At 37.5% G+C, this 21,378-nt stretch overlaps 1 protein-coding gene across 1 annotated transcript; it reads right to left on the minus strand.

Annotated features, from left to right (window-relative positions):
* Window positions 1-6,248: 6,248 nt before the first annotated feature.
* On the minus strand, window positions 6,249-9,090 carry LOC145813078 (uncharacterized). The gene is made up of 4 exons (XM_082908341.1): window positions 7,702-9,090; window positions 6,954-7,562; window positions 6,726-6,876; window positions 6,249-6,469 (listed from the first exon to the last, which is right to left on the minus strand). The coding sequence occupies exons 1-4, from the start codon at window positions 9,088-9,090 to the stop codon at window positions 6,249-6,251; spliced, it is 2,370 nt and encodes a 789-aa protein (XP_082764467.1).
* Window positions 9,091-21,378: the final 12,288 nt, after the last annotated feature.

The following is a 21,378-nucleotide window of genomic DNA, read 5'->3' on the forward strand; positions in this document are numbered from 1 at the left end:
CATCCTTCACCCTTTTGTTCTGGGAACTAATTAGTTTAGGAAACTAATTGTTTCATTTGCAAATGTGGCCAAGTTTAACTCAATCTAACTTACCCTGTAAGAAGGCGTATTTACTGAGTAATCGTAGCTTGATGATTTTAGTTTAACTTAAGAACCTCGTGTATGGATTTCTAAATCACCTAAGAGTTCAATTCTCAAGTCTAAAAGAACGAATTTCGATTCCCCTTGATTTTGTTCTTATTTCTCTTTCTTTTCTCTAGCTTTCTTTTCTAGCTCCCAAGAAGAAACTTTCTCTCTAACTGTCTCCGTCCTTCTCTATCATTCTCTCTTTTGCTCTATGAACTAATGAGCTCAGGCAACTAATTGTCTCATTAGCTTAAGCGGCCACGTTTAACTCAAATGAATCTCGTTTAGCCACAAAGAAATAAAATTTACTGAGTAATTGTAGCTTTACGATATTAGTTTAACTCACGCACCTCATTTAGGTTTTTCCAAATCACCTAAGTGTTCAATTCTCACGTCCAAAACGATGAATTTGGATTCACCCCGATTTTGTTCCCATTTCTCTATCTTTTTCTCTTCTAGCTCTCAAGAAGAAAGTTTCTGTCTAACTCTCTCCGCCCTTCTCTCTTCTGTTCTAGGAACTAATTAGCTTTGGCAACTAATTGTTTCATTTGCTTAAGCGGCCGAGTTTAACTCAAACCAATCTCGCTTAGCTTCTAAGAAAGAGAATTTACTGAGTAATTGTAACTTGACGATATTTGTTTAACTTAAGCACCTCATTTAAGTTTTTCTAAATCACCTAAGTGCTCGATTCTCAAGTCCAAAATGTGGAATTTGAATTCACTTTGACTTCATTCCTATTTCCCTTTCTTTTCTCTAACTTTTCCTCTAGCTCTTAAGAACAAAGTACGTCTCTACCTCACTCCGTCATTCTCCGTCCTTCCTTGTTTTGTTCTAGGAACTAATTAGCACGGGAAACTAATCGTTTCTTTAGCTTAAGTGGCCTAGTTTAACTCAAACTAATCTTTCTTAGCATCTAAGAAAGAGAGTGTGCTGAGTAGTTGTACGTTATCGATTTTAATTTAACTTAAGAACCTCGTTTAAGGTTTTCTGAATCACCGAAGTGTTCAGTTCTCAAGTCGAAAAAGATGAATTTGAATTCCCTTTGATTTTGTTCCTATTTCTCTTCCTTTTCCCCAACTTTCTCCTGTACCTATCAAGAAGAATGTTTCTCCCAAACGCTCTCCGTCCTTCTCTCATTTGTTCTAGAAACTAATTAGCTAAGGAAACTCATTGTTTCATTATGTTAAGTGGCTATGGTTAAGTCAAACTGTTCTTGCTTAGCGTCTAAGAACAAGAATTTACTGAGTAATTTTGGCTTAACGACAATACTTAAACTTAAGAACCTCATTTAAGGAGTTCTTAATCACCTAAGTGTTTAATTCTCAAGTTGAAAGGGATGAATTTAAACTCCCTCTAATTTTGTTCCTACTGTTCTCTAACTTTCTCTTCTTGCTCTCTAGAAGAAAGTATTTCTCATTCTCTCTCGGTCCTTCTCCATCCTTCACCCTTTTGTTCTGGGAACTAATTAGTTTAGGAAACTAATTTTTCATTTGCAAATGTGGCCAAGTTTAACTCAATCTAACTTAGCCTGTAAGAAGGCGTATTTACTGAGTAATCGTAGCTTGATGATTTTAGTTTAACTTAAGAACCTCGTGTATGGATTTCTAAATCACCTAAGAGTTCAATTCTCAAGTCTAAAAGAACGAATTTCGGTTCCCCTTGATTTTGTTCTTATTTCTCTTTCTTTTCTCTAGCTTTCTTTTCTAGCTCCCAAGAAGAAACTTTCTCTCTAACTGTCTCCGTCCTTCTCTATCATTCTCTCTTTTGCTCTATGAACTAATGAGCTCAGGCAACTAATTGTCTCATTAGCTTAAGCGGCCACGTTTAACTCAAATTAATCTCGTTTAGCCACAAAGAAATAAAATTTACTGAGTAATTGTAGCTTTACGATATTAGTTTAACTCACGCACCTCATTTAGGTTTTTCCAAATCACCTAAGTGTTCAATTCTCACGTCCAAAATGATGAATTTGGATTCACCCCGATTTTGTTCCCATTTCTCTATCTTTCTCTCTTCTAGCTCTCAAGAAGAAAGTTTCTGTCTAACTCTCTCCGCCCTTCTCTCTTTTGTTCTAGGAACTAATTAGCTTTGGCAACTAATTGTTTCATTTGCTTAAGTGGCCGAGTTTAACTCAAACCAACCTCGCTTAGCCTCTAAGAAAGAGAATTTACTGAGTAATTGTAACTTGACAATATTTGTTTAACTTAAGCACCGCATTTAAGTTTTTCTAAATCACCTAAGTGCTCGATTCTCAAGTCCAAAATGTGGAATTTGAATTCACTTTGATTTCATTCCAATTTCCCTTTCTTTTCTCTAACTTTTCCTCTAGCTCTTAAGAACAAAGTACGTCTCTAACTCACTCCGTCATTCTCCGTCCTTCCTTGTTTTGTTCTAGGAACTAATTAGCACGGGAAACTAATCGTTTCTTTAGCTTAAGTGGCCTAGTTTAACTCAAACTAATCTTTCTTAGCATCTAAGAAAGAGAGTGTGCTGAGTAGTTGTACCTTATCGATTTTAATTTAACTTAAGAACCTCCTTTAAGTTTTTCTGAATCACCGAAGTGTTCAATTCTCAAGTCGAAAAAGATGAATTTGAATTCCCTTAAGTTTTTCTAAATCACCTAAGTGCTCGATTCTCAAGTCCAAAATGTGAAATTTGAATTCACTTTGATTTCATTCCTATTTCCCTTTCTTTTCTCTAACTTTTCCCCTGGCTCTTAAGAACAAAGTACGTCTCTAACTCACTCCGTCATACTTGAACTTAAGAACCTTATTTAAGGAGTTCTTAACCACCTAAGTGTTCAATTCTCAAGTCGAAAGCGATGAATTTAAACTCCCTCTAATTTTGTTCCTACTGTTCTCTAACTTTCTCTTCTTGCTCTCTAGAAGAAAGTATTTCTCATTCTCTCTCGGTCCTTCTCCATTCTTCACCCTTTTGTTCTGGGAACTAATTAGTTTAGGAAACTAATTGTTTCATTTGCAAATGTGGCCATGTTTAACTCAATCTAACATAGCCTGTAAGAAGGCGTATTTACTGAGTAATCGTAGCTTGATGATTTTAGTTTAACTTAAGAACCTCGTGTGTGGATTTCTAAATCACCTAAGAGTTCAATTCTCAAGTCTAAAAGAACGAATTTCGATTCCCCTTGATTTTGTTCTTATTTCTCTTTCTTTTCTCTAGCTTTCTTTTTTAGCTCCCAAGAAGAAACTTTCTCTCTAACTGTCTCCGTCCTTCTCTATCATTCTCTCTTTTGCTCTATGAACTAATGAGCTCAGGCAACTAATTGTCTCATTAGCTTAAGCGGCCACATTTAGCTCAAATTAATCTCTTTTAGCCACAAAGAAATAAAATTTACTGTGTAATTGTAGCTTTACGATATTAGTTTAACTCACGCACCTCATTTAGGTTTTTCCAAATCACCTAAGTGTTCAATTCTCACGTCCAAAACGATGAATTTGGATTCACCCTGATTTTGTTCCCATTTCTCTATCTTTCTCTCTTCTAGCTCTCAAGAAGAAAGTTTCTGTCTAACTCTCTACGCCCTTCTCTCTTTTGTTCTAGGAACTAATTAGCTTTGGCAACTAATTGTTTCATTTGCTTAAGTGGCCGAGTTTAACTCAAACCAATCTCGCTTAGCCTCTAAGAAAGAGAATTTACTGAGTAATTGTAACTTGACAATATTTGTTTAACTTAAGCACCGCATTTAAGTTTTTCTAAATCACCTAAGTGCTCGATTCTCAACTCCAAAATGTGGAATTTGAATTCACTTTGATTTCATTCCTATTTCCCTTTCTTTTCTCTAACTTTTCCTCTAGCTCTTAAGAACAAAGTACGTCTCTAACTCACTCCGTCATTCTCCGTCCTTCCTTGTTTTGTTCTAGGAACTAATTAGCACGGGAAACTAATCGTTTCTTTAGCTTAAGTGGCCTAGTTTAACTCAAACTAATCTTACTTAGCATCTAAGAAAGAGAGTGTGCTGAGTAGTTGTACCTTATCGATTTTAATTTAACTTAAGAACCTCGTTTAAGGTTTTCTGAATCACCGAAGTGTTCAGTTCTCAAGTCGAAAAAGATGAATTTGAATTCCCTTTAATTTTGTTCCTATTTCTCTTTCTTTTCCCTAACTTTCACCTGTACCTGTCAAGAAGAATGTTTCTCCCAAACGCTCTCCGTCCTTCTCTCATTTGTTCAAGAAACTAATTAGCAAAGGAAACTCATTGTTTCATTATGTTAAGTGGCTATGGTTAAGTCAAACTGTTCTTGCTTAGCGTCTAAGAACAAGAATTTACTGAGTAATTTTGGCTTAACGACAATACTTGAAATTAAGAACCTCATTTAAGGAGTTCTTAATCACCTAAGTGTTCAATTCTCAAGTCGAAAGGGATGAATTTAAACTCCCTCTAATTTTGTTCTTACTGTTCTCTAACTTTCTCTTCTTGCTCTCCAGATGAAAGTATTTCTCATTCTCTCTCGGTCCTTCTCCATCCTTCACCCTTTTGTTCTGGGAACTAATTAGTTTAGGAAACTAATTGTTTCATTTGCAAATGTGGCCAAGTTTAACTCAATCTAACTTAGCCTGTAAGAAGGCGTATTTACTGAGTAATCGTAGCTTGATGATTTTAGTTTAACTTAAGAACCTCGTGTATGGATTTCTAAATCACCTAAGAGTTCAATTCTCAAGTCTAAAAGAACGAATTTCGATTCCCCTTGATTTTGTTCTTATTTCTCTTTCTTTTCTCTAGCTTTCTTTTCTAGCTCCCAAGAAGAAACTTTCTCTCTACTGTCTCTTTTGCTCTATGAACTAATGAGCTCAGGCAACTAATTGTCTCATTAGCTTAAGCGGCCACGTTTAACTCAAATTAATCTCGTTTAGCCACAAAAAAATAAAATTTACTGAGTAATTGTAGCTTTACGACATTAGTTTAACTCACGCACCTCATTTAGGTTTTTCCAAATCACCTAAGTGTTCAATTCTCACGTCCAAAACGATGAATTTGGATTCACCCCGATTTTGTTCCCATTTGTCTATCTTTCTCTCTTCTAGCTCTCAAGAAGAAAGTTTCTGTCTAACTCTCTCCGCCCTTCTCTCTTTTGTTCTAGGAACTAATTAGCTTTGGCAACTAATTGTTTCATTTGCTTAAGTGGCCGAGTTTAACTCAAACCAATCTCGTTTAGCCTCTAAGAAAGAGAATTTACTGAGTAAATGTAACTTGACGATATTTGTTTAACTTAAGCACCTCATTTAAGTTTTTCTAAATCACCTAAATGCTCGATTCTCAAGTCCAAAATGTGGAATTTGAATTCACTTTGATTTCATTCCTATTTCCCTTTCTTTTCTCTAACTTTTCCTCTAGCTCTTAAGAACAAAGTACGTCTCTAACTCACTCCGTCATTCTCCGTCCATCCTTATTTTGTTCTAGGAACTAATTAGCACGGGAAACTAATCGTTTCTTTAGCTTAAGTGGCCTAGTTTAACTCAAACTAATCTTACTTAGCATCTAAGAAAGAGAGTGTGCTGAGTAGTTGTACCTTATCGATTTTAATTTAACTTAAGAACCTCGTTTAAGGTTTTCTGAATCACCGAAGTGTTCAGTTCTCAAGTCGAAAAAGATGAATTTGAATTCCCTTTGATTTTGTTCCTATTTCTCTTTCTTTTCCCTAACTTTCTCCTGTACCAGTCAAGAAGAATGTTTCTCCCAAACGCTCTCCGTCCTTTTTTTTTTTTTTGGTGAATAAGAATAAATAAAACAAACAAAAATTACACGATTACAAGGGGCATACCCCAGGCCCTACCACTACTACAACAAAAACACCAAAAGGAACAGCAACCAAGCTACATCAAACAGCCACTTGACGGGCCAGAGATACACCTCACAAGAACCCAATCGAACAGACTAAACAAACAAACAGACCGCATAAAACCTGTTCAGGCGCCATGTCCATGATAAACACGGGGCCTGCACAAGGCCACCATGAAGGCAACGAGCAAGTCCAAACAACATAAAAAAAATAAAATAAAAACAGCCCAATATGGGGCCCACACACTAACTAAATGGACTACAAACACCCAGGAAGTGTACAAATTACAACCAAAAACAATACACCAAGAGGACACAAAATAATTTATACAGCCATAAGTAGACCAATTCTTTGACTTTTTGAGGACTCTAGACAAGGCGCATTTAGCTGCCATCGCCGAAAAGGAATTCCAATCATCACGAAGCCACCAAGAAGGGCGCAAAATGCTGCCACCTCTCCACCACCAGTAAAACATTTTGGAAACAAAACTGCATCTTCCAGATTTGCACAGCTTGATGTCACATAAACTCCCCCTGTACATGGAACTGTAAACATGAACCAAAAACAGCCACATATAGAAGTTGAAACTGTTTTTATGATCAAATAGGAGCAGAAAAAGAACATAAATTATATAAATTCTCACAACACTCGGCCCACAATAAAATATGTCTCTCCTCTCCATATAGTGTCTCACATCACTCAACCCACAACTCACAGATATAGACTCAATTTGGAATAGTAGTTGAGTTGAAAGAGCATCCCCGTCTTGCAAAATAGAAAATATATAGCATATATACAAACTCATTAGAAAGCCAGCTTTGGTACTACTCACATCTCTCAACCCACATTTAGAGTGTATAATGTACTGGCTCACTTCACTCAACCCACAGTGAGTCTTGACTTGTCCATTCCTTAGTTTAAACAACATAAAGAATATGATTGTCAACTGTACCTGCAAAATAATAACCATTTAAGAAACACTCACTATATGCTACTTTCACTCAACCCTCAAAATATAGGTGAACTCACATCCCTCGTGCCTCTTCCAGCAATAGGCAAACTCATGATTGTTGTTGGCAGATTCCATTGTGACAAGTACCAGCTATCACCTGTAGACAACATCACATTACTCAAAGAAATAATCCTACCCCTCACCATTTGGATAATTTGTTTGGTGACAATCTCAGCAGGAATACTAGTTTGACTAAAAACTCTACTATTCCTCTCCCTCCAGATGTGATACACCGTACACATAAAGGACAACTTAGTAATAGCAGACTTCAGAGATCTACCTTTAGTAGAAATCACAGCCAGCTCAACATTGTCAGCCCAGTTGAGGTTAGGCCAACTCACATTACATTTACCCTGAATAGCAGCCCAAATCTGTGATGAATAGGCACACCTAAAGAAAAGATGAGAATGAGTCTCCGTAGGATCATTGCAGAGGGGACAACTAGGGTGAGTAACAAGCCCAAAAACTTGCAATCTATCCCTAGTGTTCAATCTCTCATGAATAGCCAACCAAACAATGAAGCTAACCCTAGGAATATAGGGATGCCCCCAGAGCAATTTACTCCAAGAGACTTTAGGACTCCCTCCAGCAGTCCCAAGTAGACTGAATAGTGAAAAGACCATCACCTGTAAGACTCCACCAAGGACAATCTTGAGTGCTCACAGAGGGTTTAAAAGTGGAGGGAGTAGATGCAATCCACTCCCGGATCTCCCAAGAATTAGGGAAAGGCCACTTCCAAGCAGCACTAGAGATGATGGAGCTAACTTTAGAGTTACAGTCAAGACCTGAATCATAGGCAATTCTAGGCCCAAACCTGCTCCACAACGATCCAAGGGGATGCCAGTTATCAAACCATAGAAAAGCTTGCTCCCCATTACCAATTTTAAGCTTAATAAGGGGGAGGAGGAGATGTCTAAGCTTCAGGATTTTCCTCCAGACCCAAGAGGGGTCACTAGGGACTTTAACATACCAGAAAATCCTACCTTTGAGTAAGTAGGACTTGACCCATTGGCACCACATAGAGCCCTCTCCACCAAAGAAGAGGAACCAAACATGTTTAGCTACAGCAGCCTTATTCCAAATACCCATATCTTTGAAACCCAAGCCCCCCTCATTCTTGGGTTTACATATAGAGCTCCAAGCAATCTTAGCACTATGCTTCTTCAAATCAGACCCAGACCGAAGAAAGGCTCTAAGCAGGCTCTCAATATCTCTAATAACCTTCCTAGGAAGGATGAACATAGAGGACCAATACACTTGCATCGAAAAGAGGATGGTTTGAATGAGTTGAGCTCTACCTGCATAGGATAGAAGTTTATTAGTCCAACTCCTAATTCGCTTTGTTATCCTATCGATCAGAATTTGGCAATCAAAAGCCTTGAGCTTAGTGGTAATCAAAGGAACTCCCAAGTATTTAACCGGTAGAGTCCCCTCATTGAACTTAGCAATATGAAGAATCTCCTCTCTGAGGTGCCTGTTACAACCAGAGAAGAAAATATTACTCTTGTTAGGACTCGGAGTAAGGCCTGATAGCCTTCTGAATTCATCCAATCCTTGCATAATAAGGTTCATAGTCCCAGGATCACCTTTACTAAAAATCATCAGATCATCAGCAAAACAAGGGTTCACAATTTTGGTCTTATCACACCTCCAATGGAACTTAAACACGGGACTCTTGGCTTTTTCAGCAAGGATTCTAGCAAGAATTTCCATAGCTAGCACAAACAGGTAAGGGGACATAGGGTCTCCCTGTCTAAGCCCTCTGGCACCTTTGAAGTACCCATGAAGACTACCATTAATGCAAATAGAGAAAGAGGGACTGGTCATACACGCCTTGATCCAATTAATCATATTTAGAGGGAAGTCCATAGCTTTGAGGATATCAAGGATAAACTCCCATCTAACATTGTCGTAGGCTTTCATGATGTCCACTTTCATAGCACACCTAGGGACCTTGGAGTCTCTATGGTAACCTCTCATGATCTCTTGGGACAGAAATATATTATCCGAGATCCTTCTACCAGGAACAAAAGCAGATTGAACAGGATCAATCAAATTCGGCAACACATGCTTAACTCTATTCGCTATGATTTTGGCAATACACTTATAAGTAGTGTTACGACAGGAAATGGGTCTATAATCACCCACCTTCATGGGATTGGGATCTTGGGGATAAGGGTAATGATAGTGCTATTGACTTCCGAGAGAAGCTTGCCAGACTCAAAGAAAGACCTGATAGCAGTAGTCACCTCCTTACCCACAATATCCCAAGAGCTCTTAAAGAAGCCCGCTGAGTAGCCATCAGGGCCAGGGGCCTTATTGGCCTTGAGGGACCAAAAGACCTCCTTAATTTCACCATCAGTAACAGGCCTACTCAGCATAGCAGATTGATCATCAGAGACCTTGGAATGCACCAGGGATCTGATTCTCTCAAAGCCATGATACTCATCCTCAAAAGGGGAACCAAAAAGATTAGTGAAGTACTGAATGAAAGCACTGTGAATGTCTCCACTTTCAGTGGATCTAAGGCCATTACCCATATCAACACTCAGAATCTTCCCCCTATTTATATTACTTTTGACAGTTCTAAAGAAGAAGCTACTATTCCTATCCCCAAGCCCGAGCCATTGGATTCTAGATTTCTGAAGGGCAAGACTCTCTTCCACCTGGCTAAGATCTAAATACTTCTTATGCTCCTCCCTCTCCTGACCTTGAAGCACAATATTCAACGGGTTCTTATCTAATTTAAATTGTAGAAGGTCCAAATTGGTCTTAGATGCTTGAACAAGGAGCGATATATCGCTAAAGTCCTTTTTGTTTAAGAGTTTGAGTTTGACCTTGAGTTGCCTCAGGTTTTGATACACCCGAAACATAGGGACACCTCTAATATATTGATTCCAAGTAGAGGACACAGTAGAGATAAACTCCGGATGTTTAGACCAACAATCAAAAAACGTAAAAGGCCTTTTGAAAGAGGTCTTAGCAATAGAGGTGTTGACCACAGCAGGGGAGTGATCAGAGACCCTTGAAGGGAGGAAGAAGGCAGTAGACTCTGGAAATTTGTCTAACCAAGCCTCATTGGTTAACACCCTATCAATTTTCGTGGCTATATATTCACCACCACACCTTTTGTTAGACCAAGTGAACTGGAATCCCCCATAGGAAAGATCAGCCAATTCAGACTCATTAATGCAGGTATTAAACGCCTCATGCTCAGAAGACCAGTTAGAAGACCCCCCCACTTTTTCCTGACGAATTCTAATAGCATTGAAATCACCCAGAAAAATACTGGGGGATTTGGATTTAGACCGGGAGATCTGAGCCAAACTCTCAAAAAGAGGAAGTCTTAAATTGTGTTTATTTTCAGCATAAACAAAAGTTGCAAAAAAATCATCATTTGTAGCCAACTCCGTTATCTTGCAAAAAATATGTTGGTTAGACATAGAAATCAATTGGACATTACAAATAACATTATTCCAACACACCCACACCCTACCAGTTACAGTTGGTTGGGAGTTAGACAAAAAGGACCAATCACCAAAACACTTGGAACAAATTTTATTTTCATTAACTTGTTTGATCTTAGTCTCCAAAACACCCATGACATTGATATTTTCATTGAGAACCAAATTTTTAATTTCCTTATGTTTAGAAGGGTCATTCAACCCTCTAACATTCCAAAAAGTAATTTTAACAGTCATTGGGATACAAAAAAACCAGACTCAACAAAAAACCAAATCACAACCAACTACAACCTGGGTTACCTTTTCTTCCTCCTCTGGCAGCTGGTACCTTTGCCAGAGGACTTACCACTCATCTGATTAGCTACTTGGTGAGTAGTAGCTTTTTGTATTTCCCTTGCCAACTTGACTTCAGCGATCACTGACTCCATGTGCTCAGCTGTCTGAGGAATAACCAGCTTCGTGATTTCCAGAACTTTTTCTGTAAACTTGTCCATTTCTTTAGCCGGGTCCATCACTGCATTAGTCTCCTCTGAACCTTCTGAGAGATCCACCACTGCTTGGAAAGGTTGAGAAGCCTCCTCTACCACTGGGTTAGGAGCCAACTCCTCCATCATGACTCTCTCCGTCCTTCTCTCATTTGTTCTAGAAACTAATTAGCTAAGGAAACTCATTGTTTCATTATGTTAAGTGGTTATGGTTAAGTCAAACTATTCTTGTTTAGCGTCTAAGAACAAGAATTTACTGAGTAATTTTGGCTTAACGACAATACTTGAACTTAAGAACCTCATTTAAGGAGTTCTTAATCACCTAAGTGTTCAATTCTCAAGTCGAAAGGGATGAATTTAAACTCCCTCTAATTTTGTTCCTACTGTTCTCTAACTTTCTCTTCTTGCTCTCTAGAAGAAAGTATTTCTCATTCTCTCTCGGTCCTTCTCCATCCTTCACCCTTTTGTTCTGGGAACTAATTAGTTTAGGAAACTAATTGTTTCATTTGCAAATGTGGCCAAGTTTAACTCAATCTAACTTACCTGTAAGAAGGCGTATTTACTGAGTAATCGTAGCTTGATGATTTTAGTTTAACTTAAGAACCTCGTGTATGGATTTCTAAATCACCTAAGAGTTCAATTCTCAAGTCTAAAAGAACGAATTTCGATTCCCCTTGATTTTGTTCTTATTTCTCTTTCTTTTCTCTAGCTTTCTTTTCTAGCTCCCAAGAAGAAACTTTCTCTCTAACTGCCTCCGTCCTTCTCTATCATTCTCTCTTTTGCTCTATGAACTAATGAGCTCAGGCAACTAATTGTCTCATTAGCTTAAGCGGCCACGTTTAACTCAAATTAATCTCGTTTAGCCACAAAAAAATAAAATTTACTGAGTAATTGTAGCTTTACGATATTAGTTTAACTCACGCACCTCATTTAGGTTTTTCCAAATCACCTAAGTGTTCAATTCTCACGTCCAAAACGATGAATTTGGATTCACCCCGATTTTGTTCCCATTTCTCTATCTTTTTCTCTTCTAGCTCTCAAGAAGAAAGTTTCTGTCTAACTCTCTCCGCCCTTCTCTCTTTTGTTCTAGGAACTAATTAGCTTTGGCAACTAATTGTTTCATTTGCTTAAGTGGTTGAGTTTAACTCAAACCAATCTCGCTTAGCCTCTAAGAAAGAGAATTTACTGAGTAATTGTAACTTGACGATATTTGTTTAACTTAAGAACCTCATTTAAGTTTTTCTAAATCACCTAAGTGCTCGATTCTCAAGTCCAAAATGTGGAATTTGAATTCACTTTGATTTCATTCCTATTTCCCTTTCTTTTCTCTAACTTTTCCTCTAGCTCTTAAGAACAAAGTACGTCTCTAACTCACTCCGTCATTCTCCGTCCTTCCTTGTTTTGTTCTAGGAACTAATTAGCATGGGAAACTAATCGTTTCTTTAGCTTAAGTGGCCTAGTTTAACTCAAACTCATCTTACTTAGCATCTAAGAAAGAGAGTGTGCTGAGTAGTTGTACCTTATCGATTTTAATTTAACTTAAGAACCTCGTTTAAGGTTTTCTGAATCACCGAAGTGTTCAGTTCTCAAGTCGAAAAAGATGAATTTGAATTCCCTTTGATTTTGTTCCTATTTCTCTTCCTTTTCCCTAACTTTCTCCTGTACCTGTCAAGAAGAATGTTTCTCCCAAATGCTCTTCGTCCTTCTCTCATTTGTTCTAGAAACTAATTAGCTAAGGAAACTCATTGTTTCATTATGTTAAGTGGCTATGGTTAAGTCAAACTGTTCTTGCTTAGCGTCTAAGAACAAGAATTTACTGAGTAATTTTGGCTTAACGACAATACTTGAACTTAAGAACCTCATTTAAGGAGTTCTTAATCACCTAAGTGTTCAATTCTCAAGTCGAAAGGGATGAATTTAAACTCCCTCTAATTTTGTTCCTCCTGTTCTCTAACTTTCTCTTCTTGCTCTCTAGAAGAAAGTATTTCTCATTCTTTCTCGGTCCTTCTCCATCCTTCACCCTTTTGTTCTGGGAACTAATTAGTTTAGGAAACTAATTGTTTCATTTGCAAATGTGGCCAAGTTTAACTCAATCTAACTTAGCCTGTAAGAAGGCGTATTTACTGAGTAATCGTAGCTTGATGATTTTAGTTTAACTTAAGAACCTCGTGTATGGATTTCTAAATCACCTAAGAGTTCAATTCTCAAGTCTAAAAGAACGAATTTCGGTTCCCCTTGATTTTGTTCTTATTTCTCTTTCTTTTCTCTAGCTTTCTTTTCTAGCTCCCAAGAAGAAACTTTCTCTCTAACTGTCTCCGTCCTTCTCTATCATTCTCTCTTTTGCTCTATGAACTAATGAGCTCAGGCAACTAATTGTCTCATTAGCTTAAGCGGCCACGTTTAACTCAAATTAATCTCGTTTAGCCACAAAGAAATAAAATTTACTGAGTAATTGTAGCTTTACGATATTAGTTTAACTCACGCACCTCATTTAGGTTTTTCCAAATCACCTAAGTGTTCAATTCTCACGTCCAAAATGATGAATTTGGATTCACCCCGATTTTGTTCCCATTTCTCTATCTTTCTCTCTTCTAGCTCTCAAGAAGAAAGTTTCTGTCTAACTCTCTCCGCCCTTCTCTCTTTTGTTCTAGGAACTAATTAGCTTTGGCAACTAATTGTTTCATTTGCTTAAGTGGCCGAGTTTAACTCAAACCAACCTCGCTTAGCCTCTAAGAAAGAGAATTTACTGAGTAATTGTAACTTGACAATATTTGTTTAACTTAAGCACCGCATTTAAGTTTTTCTAAATCCCCTAAGAGCTCGATTCTCAAGTCCAAAATGTGGAATTTGAATTCACTTTGACTTCATTCCAATTTCCCTTTCTTTTCTCTAACTTTTCCTCTAGCTCTTAAGAACAAAGTACGTCTCTAACTCACTCCGTCATTCTCCGTCCTTCCTTGTTTTGTTCTAGGAACTAATTAGCACGGGAAACTAATCGTTTCTTTAGCTTAAGTGGCCTAGTTTAACTCAAACTAATCTTTCTTAGCATCTAAGAAAGAGAGTGTGCTGAGTAGTTGTACCTTATCGATTTTAATTTAACTTAAGAACCTCCTTTAAGTTTTTCTGAATCACCGAAGTGTTCAATTCTCAAGTCGAAAAAGATGAATTTGAATTCCCTTAAGTTTTTCTAAATCACCTAAGTGCTCGATTCTCAAGTCCAAAATGTGAAATTTGAATTCACTTTGATTTCATTCCTATTTCCCTTTCTTTTCTCTAACTTTTCCCCTGGCTCTTAAGAACAAAGTACGTCTCTAACTCACTCCGTCATACTTGAACTTAAGAACCTTATTTAAGGAGTTCTTAACCACCTAAGTGTTCAATTCTCAAGTCGAAAGGGATGAATTTAAACTCCCTCTAATTTTGTTCCTACTGTTCTCTAACTTTCTCTTCTTGCTCTCTAGAAGAAAGTATTTCTCATTCTCTCTCGGTCCTTCTCCATTCTTCACCCTTTTGTTTTGGGAACAAATTAGTTTAGGAAACTAATTGTTTCATTTGCAAATGTGGCCATGTTTAACTCAATCTAACATAGCCTGTAAGAAGGCGTATTTACTGAGTAATCGTAGCTTGATGATTTTAGTTTAACTTAAGAACCTTGTGTGTGGATTTCTAAATCACCTAAGAGTTCAATTCTCAAGTCTAAAAGAACGAATTTCGATTCCCCTTGATTTTGTTCTTATTTCTCTTTCTTTTCTCTAGCTTTCTTTTTTAGCTCCCAAGAAGAAACTTTCTCTCTAACTGTCTCCGTCCTTCTCTATCATTCTCTCTTTTGCTCTATGAACTAATGAGCTCAGGCAACTAATTGTCTCATTAGCTTAAGCGGCCACATTTAGCTCAAATTAATCTCTTTTAGCCACAAAGAAATAAAATTTACTGTGTAATTGTAGCTTTACGATATTAGTTTAACTCACGCACCTCATTTAGGTTTTTCCAAATCACCTAAGTGTTCAATTCTCACGTCCAAAACGATGAATTTGGATTCACCCTGATTTTGTTCCCATTTCTCTATCTTTCTCTCTTCTAGCTCTCAAGAAGAAAGTTTCTGTCTAACTCTCTACGCCCTTCTCTCTTTTGTTCTAGGAACTAATTAGCTTTGGCAACTAATTGTTTCATTTGCTTAAGTAGCCGAGTTTAACTCAAACCAATCTCGCTTAGCCTCTAAGAAAGAGAATTTACTGAGTAATTGTAACTTGACAATATTTGTTTAACTTAAGCACCTCATTTAAGTTTTTCTAAATCACCTAAGTGCTCGATTCTCAACTCCAAAATGTGGAATTTGAATTCACTTTGATTTCATTCCTATTTCCCTTTCTTTTCTCTAACTTTTCCTCTAGCTCTTAAGAACAAAGTACGTCTCTAACTCACTCCGTCATTCTCCGTCCTTCCTTGTTTTGTTCTAGGAACTAATTAGCACGGGAAACTAATCGTTTCTTTAGCTTAAGTGGCCTAGTTTAACTCAAACTAATCTTACTTAGCATCTAAGAAAGAGAGTGTGCTGAGTAGTTGTACCTTATCGATTTTAATTTAACTTAAGAACCTCGTTTAAGGTTTTCTGAATCACCGAAGTGTTCAGTTCTCAAGTCGAAAAAGATGAATTTGAATTCCCTTTAATTTTGTTCCTATTTCTCTTTCTTTTCCCTAACTTTCACCTGTACCTGTCAAGAAGAATGTTTCTCCCAAACGCTCTCCGTCCTTCTCTCATTTGTTCAAGAAACTAATTAGCAAAGGAAACTCATTGTTTCATTATGTTAAGTGGCTATGGTTAAGTCAAACTGTTCTTGCTTAGCGTCTAAGAACAAGAATTTACTGAGTAATTTTGGCTTAACGACAATACTTGAAATTAAGAACCTCATTTAAGGAGTTCTTAATCACCTAAGTGTTCATATCTCATGTCGAAAGGGATGAATTTAAACTCCCTCTAATTTTGTTCCTACTGTTCTCTAACTTTCTCTTCTTGCTCTCTAGAAGAAAGTATTTCTCATTCTCTCTCGGTCCTTCTCCATCCTTCACCCTTTTGTTCTGGGAACTAATTTGTTTAGAAAACTAATTGTTTCATTTGCAAATGTGGCCAAGTTAAACTCAATCTAACTTAGCCTGTAAGAAGGCGTATTTACTGAGTAATCGTAGCTTGATGATTTTAGTTTAACTTAAGAACCTCGTGTATGGATTTCTAAATCACCTAAGAGTTCAATTCTCAAGTCTAAAAGAACGAATTTCGATTCCCCTTGATTTTGTTCTTATTTCTCTTTCTTTTCTCTAGCTTTCTTTTCTAGCTCCCAAGAAGAAACTTTCTCTCTAACTGTCTCCGTCCTTCTCTATTATTCTCTCTTTTGCTCTACGAACTAATGAGCTCAGGCAACTAATTGTCTCATTAGCTTAAGCGGCCACGTTTAACTCAAATTAGTCTCGTTTAGCCACAAATAAATAAAATTTACTGAGTAATTGTAGCTTTACGATATTAGTTTAACTCACGAACCTCATTTAGGTTTTTCCAAATCACCTAAGTGTTCAATTCTCACGTCCAAAACGATGAATTTGGATTCACCTCGATTTTGTTCCCATTTCTCTATCTTTCTCTCTTCTAGCTCTCAAGAAGAAAGTTTCTGTCTAACTCTCTCCGCCCTTCTCTCTTTTGTTCTAGGAACTAATTAGCTTTGGCAACTAATTGTTTCATTTGCTTAAGTGGCCGAGTTTAACTCAAACCAATCTCGCTTAGCCTCTAAGAAAGAGAATTTACTGAGTAATTGTAACTGGACGATATTTGTTTAACTTAAGCACCTCATTTAAGTTTTTCTAAATCACCTAAGTGCTCGATTCTCAAGTCCAAAATGTGGAATTTGAATTCACTTTGATTTCATTCCAATTTCCCTTTCTTTTCTCTAACTTTTCCTCTGGCTCTTAAGAACAAAGTACGTCTCTAACTCACTCTGTCATTCTCCGTCCTTCCTTGCTTTGTTCTAGGAACTAATTAGCATGGGAAACTAATCGTTTCTTTAGCTAAAGTGGCCTAGTTTAACTCAAACTAATCTTACTTAGCATATAAGAAAGAGAGTGTGCTGAGTAGTTGTACCTTATCGATTTTAATTTAACTTAAGAACCTCGTTTAAGGTTTTCTGAATCACCTAAGTGTTCAGTTCTCAAGTCGAAAAAGATGAATTTGAATTCCCTTTGATTTTGTTCCTATTTCTCTTTCTTTTCCCTAACTTTCTCCTGTACCTGTCAAGAAGAATGTTTCTCCCAAACGCTCTCCGTCCTTCTCTCATTTGTTCTAGAAACTAATTAGCTAAGGAAACTCATTGTTTCATTATGTTATGTGGCTATGGTTAAGTCAAACTGTTCTTGTTTAGCGTCTAAGAACAAGAATTTACTGAGTAATTTTGGCTTAACGACAATACTTGAACTTAAGAACCTCATTTAAGGAGTGCTTAATCACCTAAGTGTTCAATTCTCAAGTCGAAAGGGTTGAATTTAAACTCCCTCTAATTTTGTTCCTACTGTTCTCTAACTTTCTCTTCTTGCTCTCTAGAAGAAAGTATTTCTCATTCTCTCTCGGTCCTTCTCCATCCTTCATCACCCTTTTGTTCTGGAAACTAATTAGTTTAGGAAACTAATTGTTTCATTTGCAAATGTGGCCAAGTTTAACTCAATCAAACTTAGCCTGTAAGAAGGCGTATTTACTGAGTAATCGTAGCTTGATGATATTAGTTTAACTTAAGAACCTCTTGTATGGATTTCTAAATCACCTAAGAGTTCAATTTTCAAGTCTAAAAGAACGAATTTCGATTCCCCTTGATTTCATTCTTATTTCTCTTTCTTTTCTCTAGCTTTCTTTTCTAGCTCCCAAGAAGAAACTTTCTCTCTAACTGTCTTCGTCCTTCTCTATCATTCTCTCTTTTGCTCGATGAACTAAAGAGCTCAGGCAACTAATTGTCTCATTAGCTTAAGCGGCCACGTGTAACTCAAATTAATCTCGTTTAGCCTCAAAGAAATAAAATTTACTGCGTAATTATAGCTTTACGATATTAGTTTAACTCACGCACCTCAGTTAGGTTTTTCCAAATCACCTAAGTGTTCAATTCTCACGTCCAAAATGATGAATTTGGATTCACCCCGATTTTGTTCCCATTTCTCTATCTTTTTTTTTTTTTTTGGGTGAATAGGAAATAAAATAAAACAGAAAGATTTACAAGAATACATTGGGCATACCCCAGGCCCTAACAACAGAACACCAACACAAGCCTCGGCCCAAAGCCACCGAAGCCCAAGAAAGCACAATACAAAAAAACACTGAACCAAGCCTAGGAGCTACATCCGAAAGATTAAGAGAGCCAATTGATTACTAGCCAATCGATCTGTACAAAGGCCATATCCTATGATGGATAGGGACTTTGTACAAAAGCCAAAGCCAGCAGCCAAAAAGCACCACCACAACAACAAAACCCCTACACAACCCGTAGGGATAGGAACTATCACAACAACAAACCTCCCTACACAACCCGTAGGGATAGGCACCTGTAACAAAATAAATATCATATAAAAATAACCACCCAAAAGGGACCGTAGGGATAAGCCAAGAGAGGCCCATCCAACCGAAGTTGCTCAAAAACCTATTACACGATACACCAAAATGCACATAAAGCCTCCTACACAACCCGTAGGAGTGGGCAAACTGCACTTTTTTTTTTTTTTTTTTTTGGGTGAATAAGACATAAATAAAAGACAAAGAACATACAAGATTACAAGGGGAATACCCCAGGCCCTAAATCAGCTATACAGTAAACACAGACACCATAAGCAAACTAAAACAATGTTCAGTATCCATATCTAAGAAAATAGGGAAAATGAACATTGCGAAAACAAAAAGGCATGACAGACCCACAAAACCACAAACCAGTAGCAACTAAGCCGACTGCATACAACCTGAGACAACCGCAGTATATCATGTGCAATCCAGAAACTAAAGTAATGGCATGAGGCTGAGACATATCAACAAAAGACCTAGTACATCCCACTAGGGGTAGGCTTAACAAAATATTGTGCAATGTAAGTTAAAAACAACATAAAGGAAGATAGTAATATAAAAGAAGACAACTTGTAGACAACGAGGCGCATCCAGCAGCCATCGGCACTTGACAGCCACTTGTAACTCAAATACAGCAGACCAAATTCCCAATTACCAACCCAGCAGGTAGCAGCGCCTATCAGGTAAGCTGCAGCATACACAAGAGCATCGGACAGCATCTCCAGAAGCATCAACACCACAGCAAGGCAGTCCAAAGTTTGGTGAAGATGGCAGACATTCTCTAAACATAGTAGAATTTCCTACCAGTAACAAGAAACCAGAACCCAAATCACGAAAGCCCAATAAAATCCAATAAGAAGGATAATACACACATTTTGTAAACTCTCATCACTCGGCCCACAGTATAGGACCTCACAACACTCGAAAATTGCTTCCTTATCCTGCAAATAAAGAGATAATATATATATACTGGTTAGCAAACTGCACACTAAAACTATGTACAAATAACAAGAAAGACCACTGATTAGCTCTCACTTGTAGCATAGCAAGGCGCTTGAAGCAGCCATCACCATGGTACATACACACCCTGCCAACTGCCACCCGAACCTATGCAGCAATCAGCCACCACTCCTTCACTGCATGAGATAAATACACTGTCAACAGCCTCAGGTAACTGCGGATTAAGGAATCACCACACCTCCGCCCCACGACGTAAACCACTACCAGCCATGGATCGATCTATCTTTCTCTCTTCTAGCTCTCAAGAAGAAAGTTTCTGTCTAACTCTCTCCGTCCTTCTCTCTTTTGTTCTAGGAACTAATTAGCTTTGGCAACTAATTGTTTCATTTGCTTAAGTGGCCGAGTTTAACTCAAACCAATCTCGCTTAACCTTTAAGAAAGAGAATTTACTGAGTAATTGTAACTTGACGATATTGGTTTAACTTAAGCACCTCATTTAAGTTTTTCTAAATCACCTAAGTGCTCCATTCTCAAGTCCAAAATGTGGAATTTGAATTCACTTTGATTTCATTCCTATTTCCCTTTCTTTTCTCTAACTTTTCTTAAAGCTCTTAAGAACAAAGTACGTCTCTAACTCACTCTGTCATTCACCATCCTTCCTTGTTTTGTTCTAGGAACTAATTAGCACGAGAAACTAATCATTTCTTTAGCTTAAGTGGCCTAGTTTAACTCAAACTAATCTTACTTAGCATCTAAGAAAGAGAGTGTGCTGAGTAATTGTAGCTTATAGATTTTAATTTAACTTAAGAACCTCATTTAAGGTTTTCTAAATCACCTAAGTGTTCAGTTCTCAAGTCAAAAAAGATGAATTTGAATTCCCTTTGATTTTGTTCCTATTTCTCTTTCTTTTCCCTAACTTTCTCCTGTACCTGTCAAGAAGAATGTTTCTCCCAAACGCTCTCCGTCCTTTTCCGTCCTTCTCTCATTTGTTCTAGAAACTAATTAGCTAAGGAAACTCATTGTTTCATTATGTTAAGTGGCTATGGTTAAGTCAAACTGTTCTTGCGTAGTGTCTAAGAACAAGAATTTACTGAGTAATTTTGGCTTAACAACAATAGTTGAACTTATGAACCTCATTTAAGGAGTTCTTAATCACCTAAGTGTTCAATTCTCAAGTCGAAAGGGATGAATTTAAACTCCCTCTAATTGTTCCTACAGTTCTCTAACTTTCTCTTCTTGCTCTCTAGAAGAAAGTATTTCTCATTCTCTCTCGGTCCTTCTCCATCCTTCACCCTTTTGTTCTGGAAACTAATTGTTTCATTTGCAAATGTGGCAAAGTTTAACTCAATCTAACTTTTTTTTTTTTGGGTAAGTAAGTCATAAAATAAAGACAGTAAAATGTACAAGTTTACAAGGGGCATACCCCAGGTACGCCCTACAACAAATAATAGACGAACAAAAACATCACAAAACTACCACTGGACATCTTACAACATAAACATAAATATATAAAAAAAACAGAACCCCACTTTGCCCATATATCCTTTTTGTCCCCAAGTAACCCCTATCATCAAAGATAATAGATGGAAACTTGGGGTGGATATATGGGCAAATAAACAAACACACATCACAGACGTATAAAACATAACAGAAAACACACAATACAAATGTAACTAACTAGAAACCCAACAAGACCAATCGAAAAATGGCAGCTGCCACCGCTTGCTGGGAGTCTCTAACTCGGATGAAAGCATGGAATCCAATAAGCATCTCGCTTCTCATAGCCGTGACATCCTAGCCACTCAACCAAAGCCATGACGAAGGAAAATATCTATCCCATGAAAGATCCTGGTTGAGTCACATGAAACCTGCATAGTCAATCACCATAATCCACGGTCTTGAGAAGTTTAGTGGAAAAACAATAGCCCCGCTACAACAAACCAATACATGGCCA

This window comes from Camellia sinensis, chromosome 15 (assembly GCF_055761805.1).
Source record: "Camellia sinensis isolate YWXY chromosome 15, ASM5576180v1, whole genome shotgun sequence".
Taxonomy (NCBI): domain Eukaryota; kingdom Viridiplantae; phylum Streptophyta; class Magnoliopsida; order Ericales; family Theaceae; genus Camellia; species Camellia sinensis.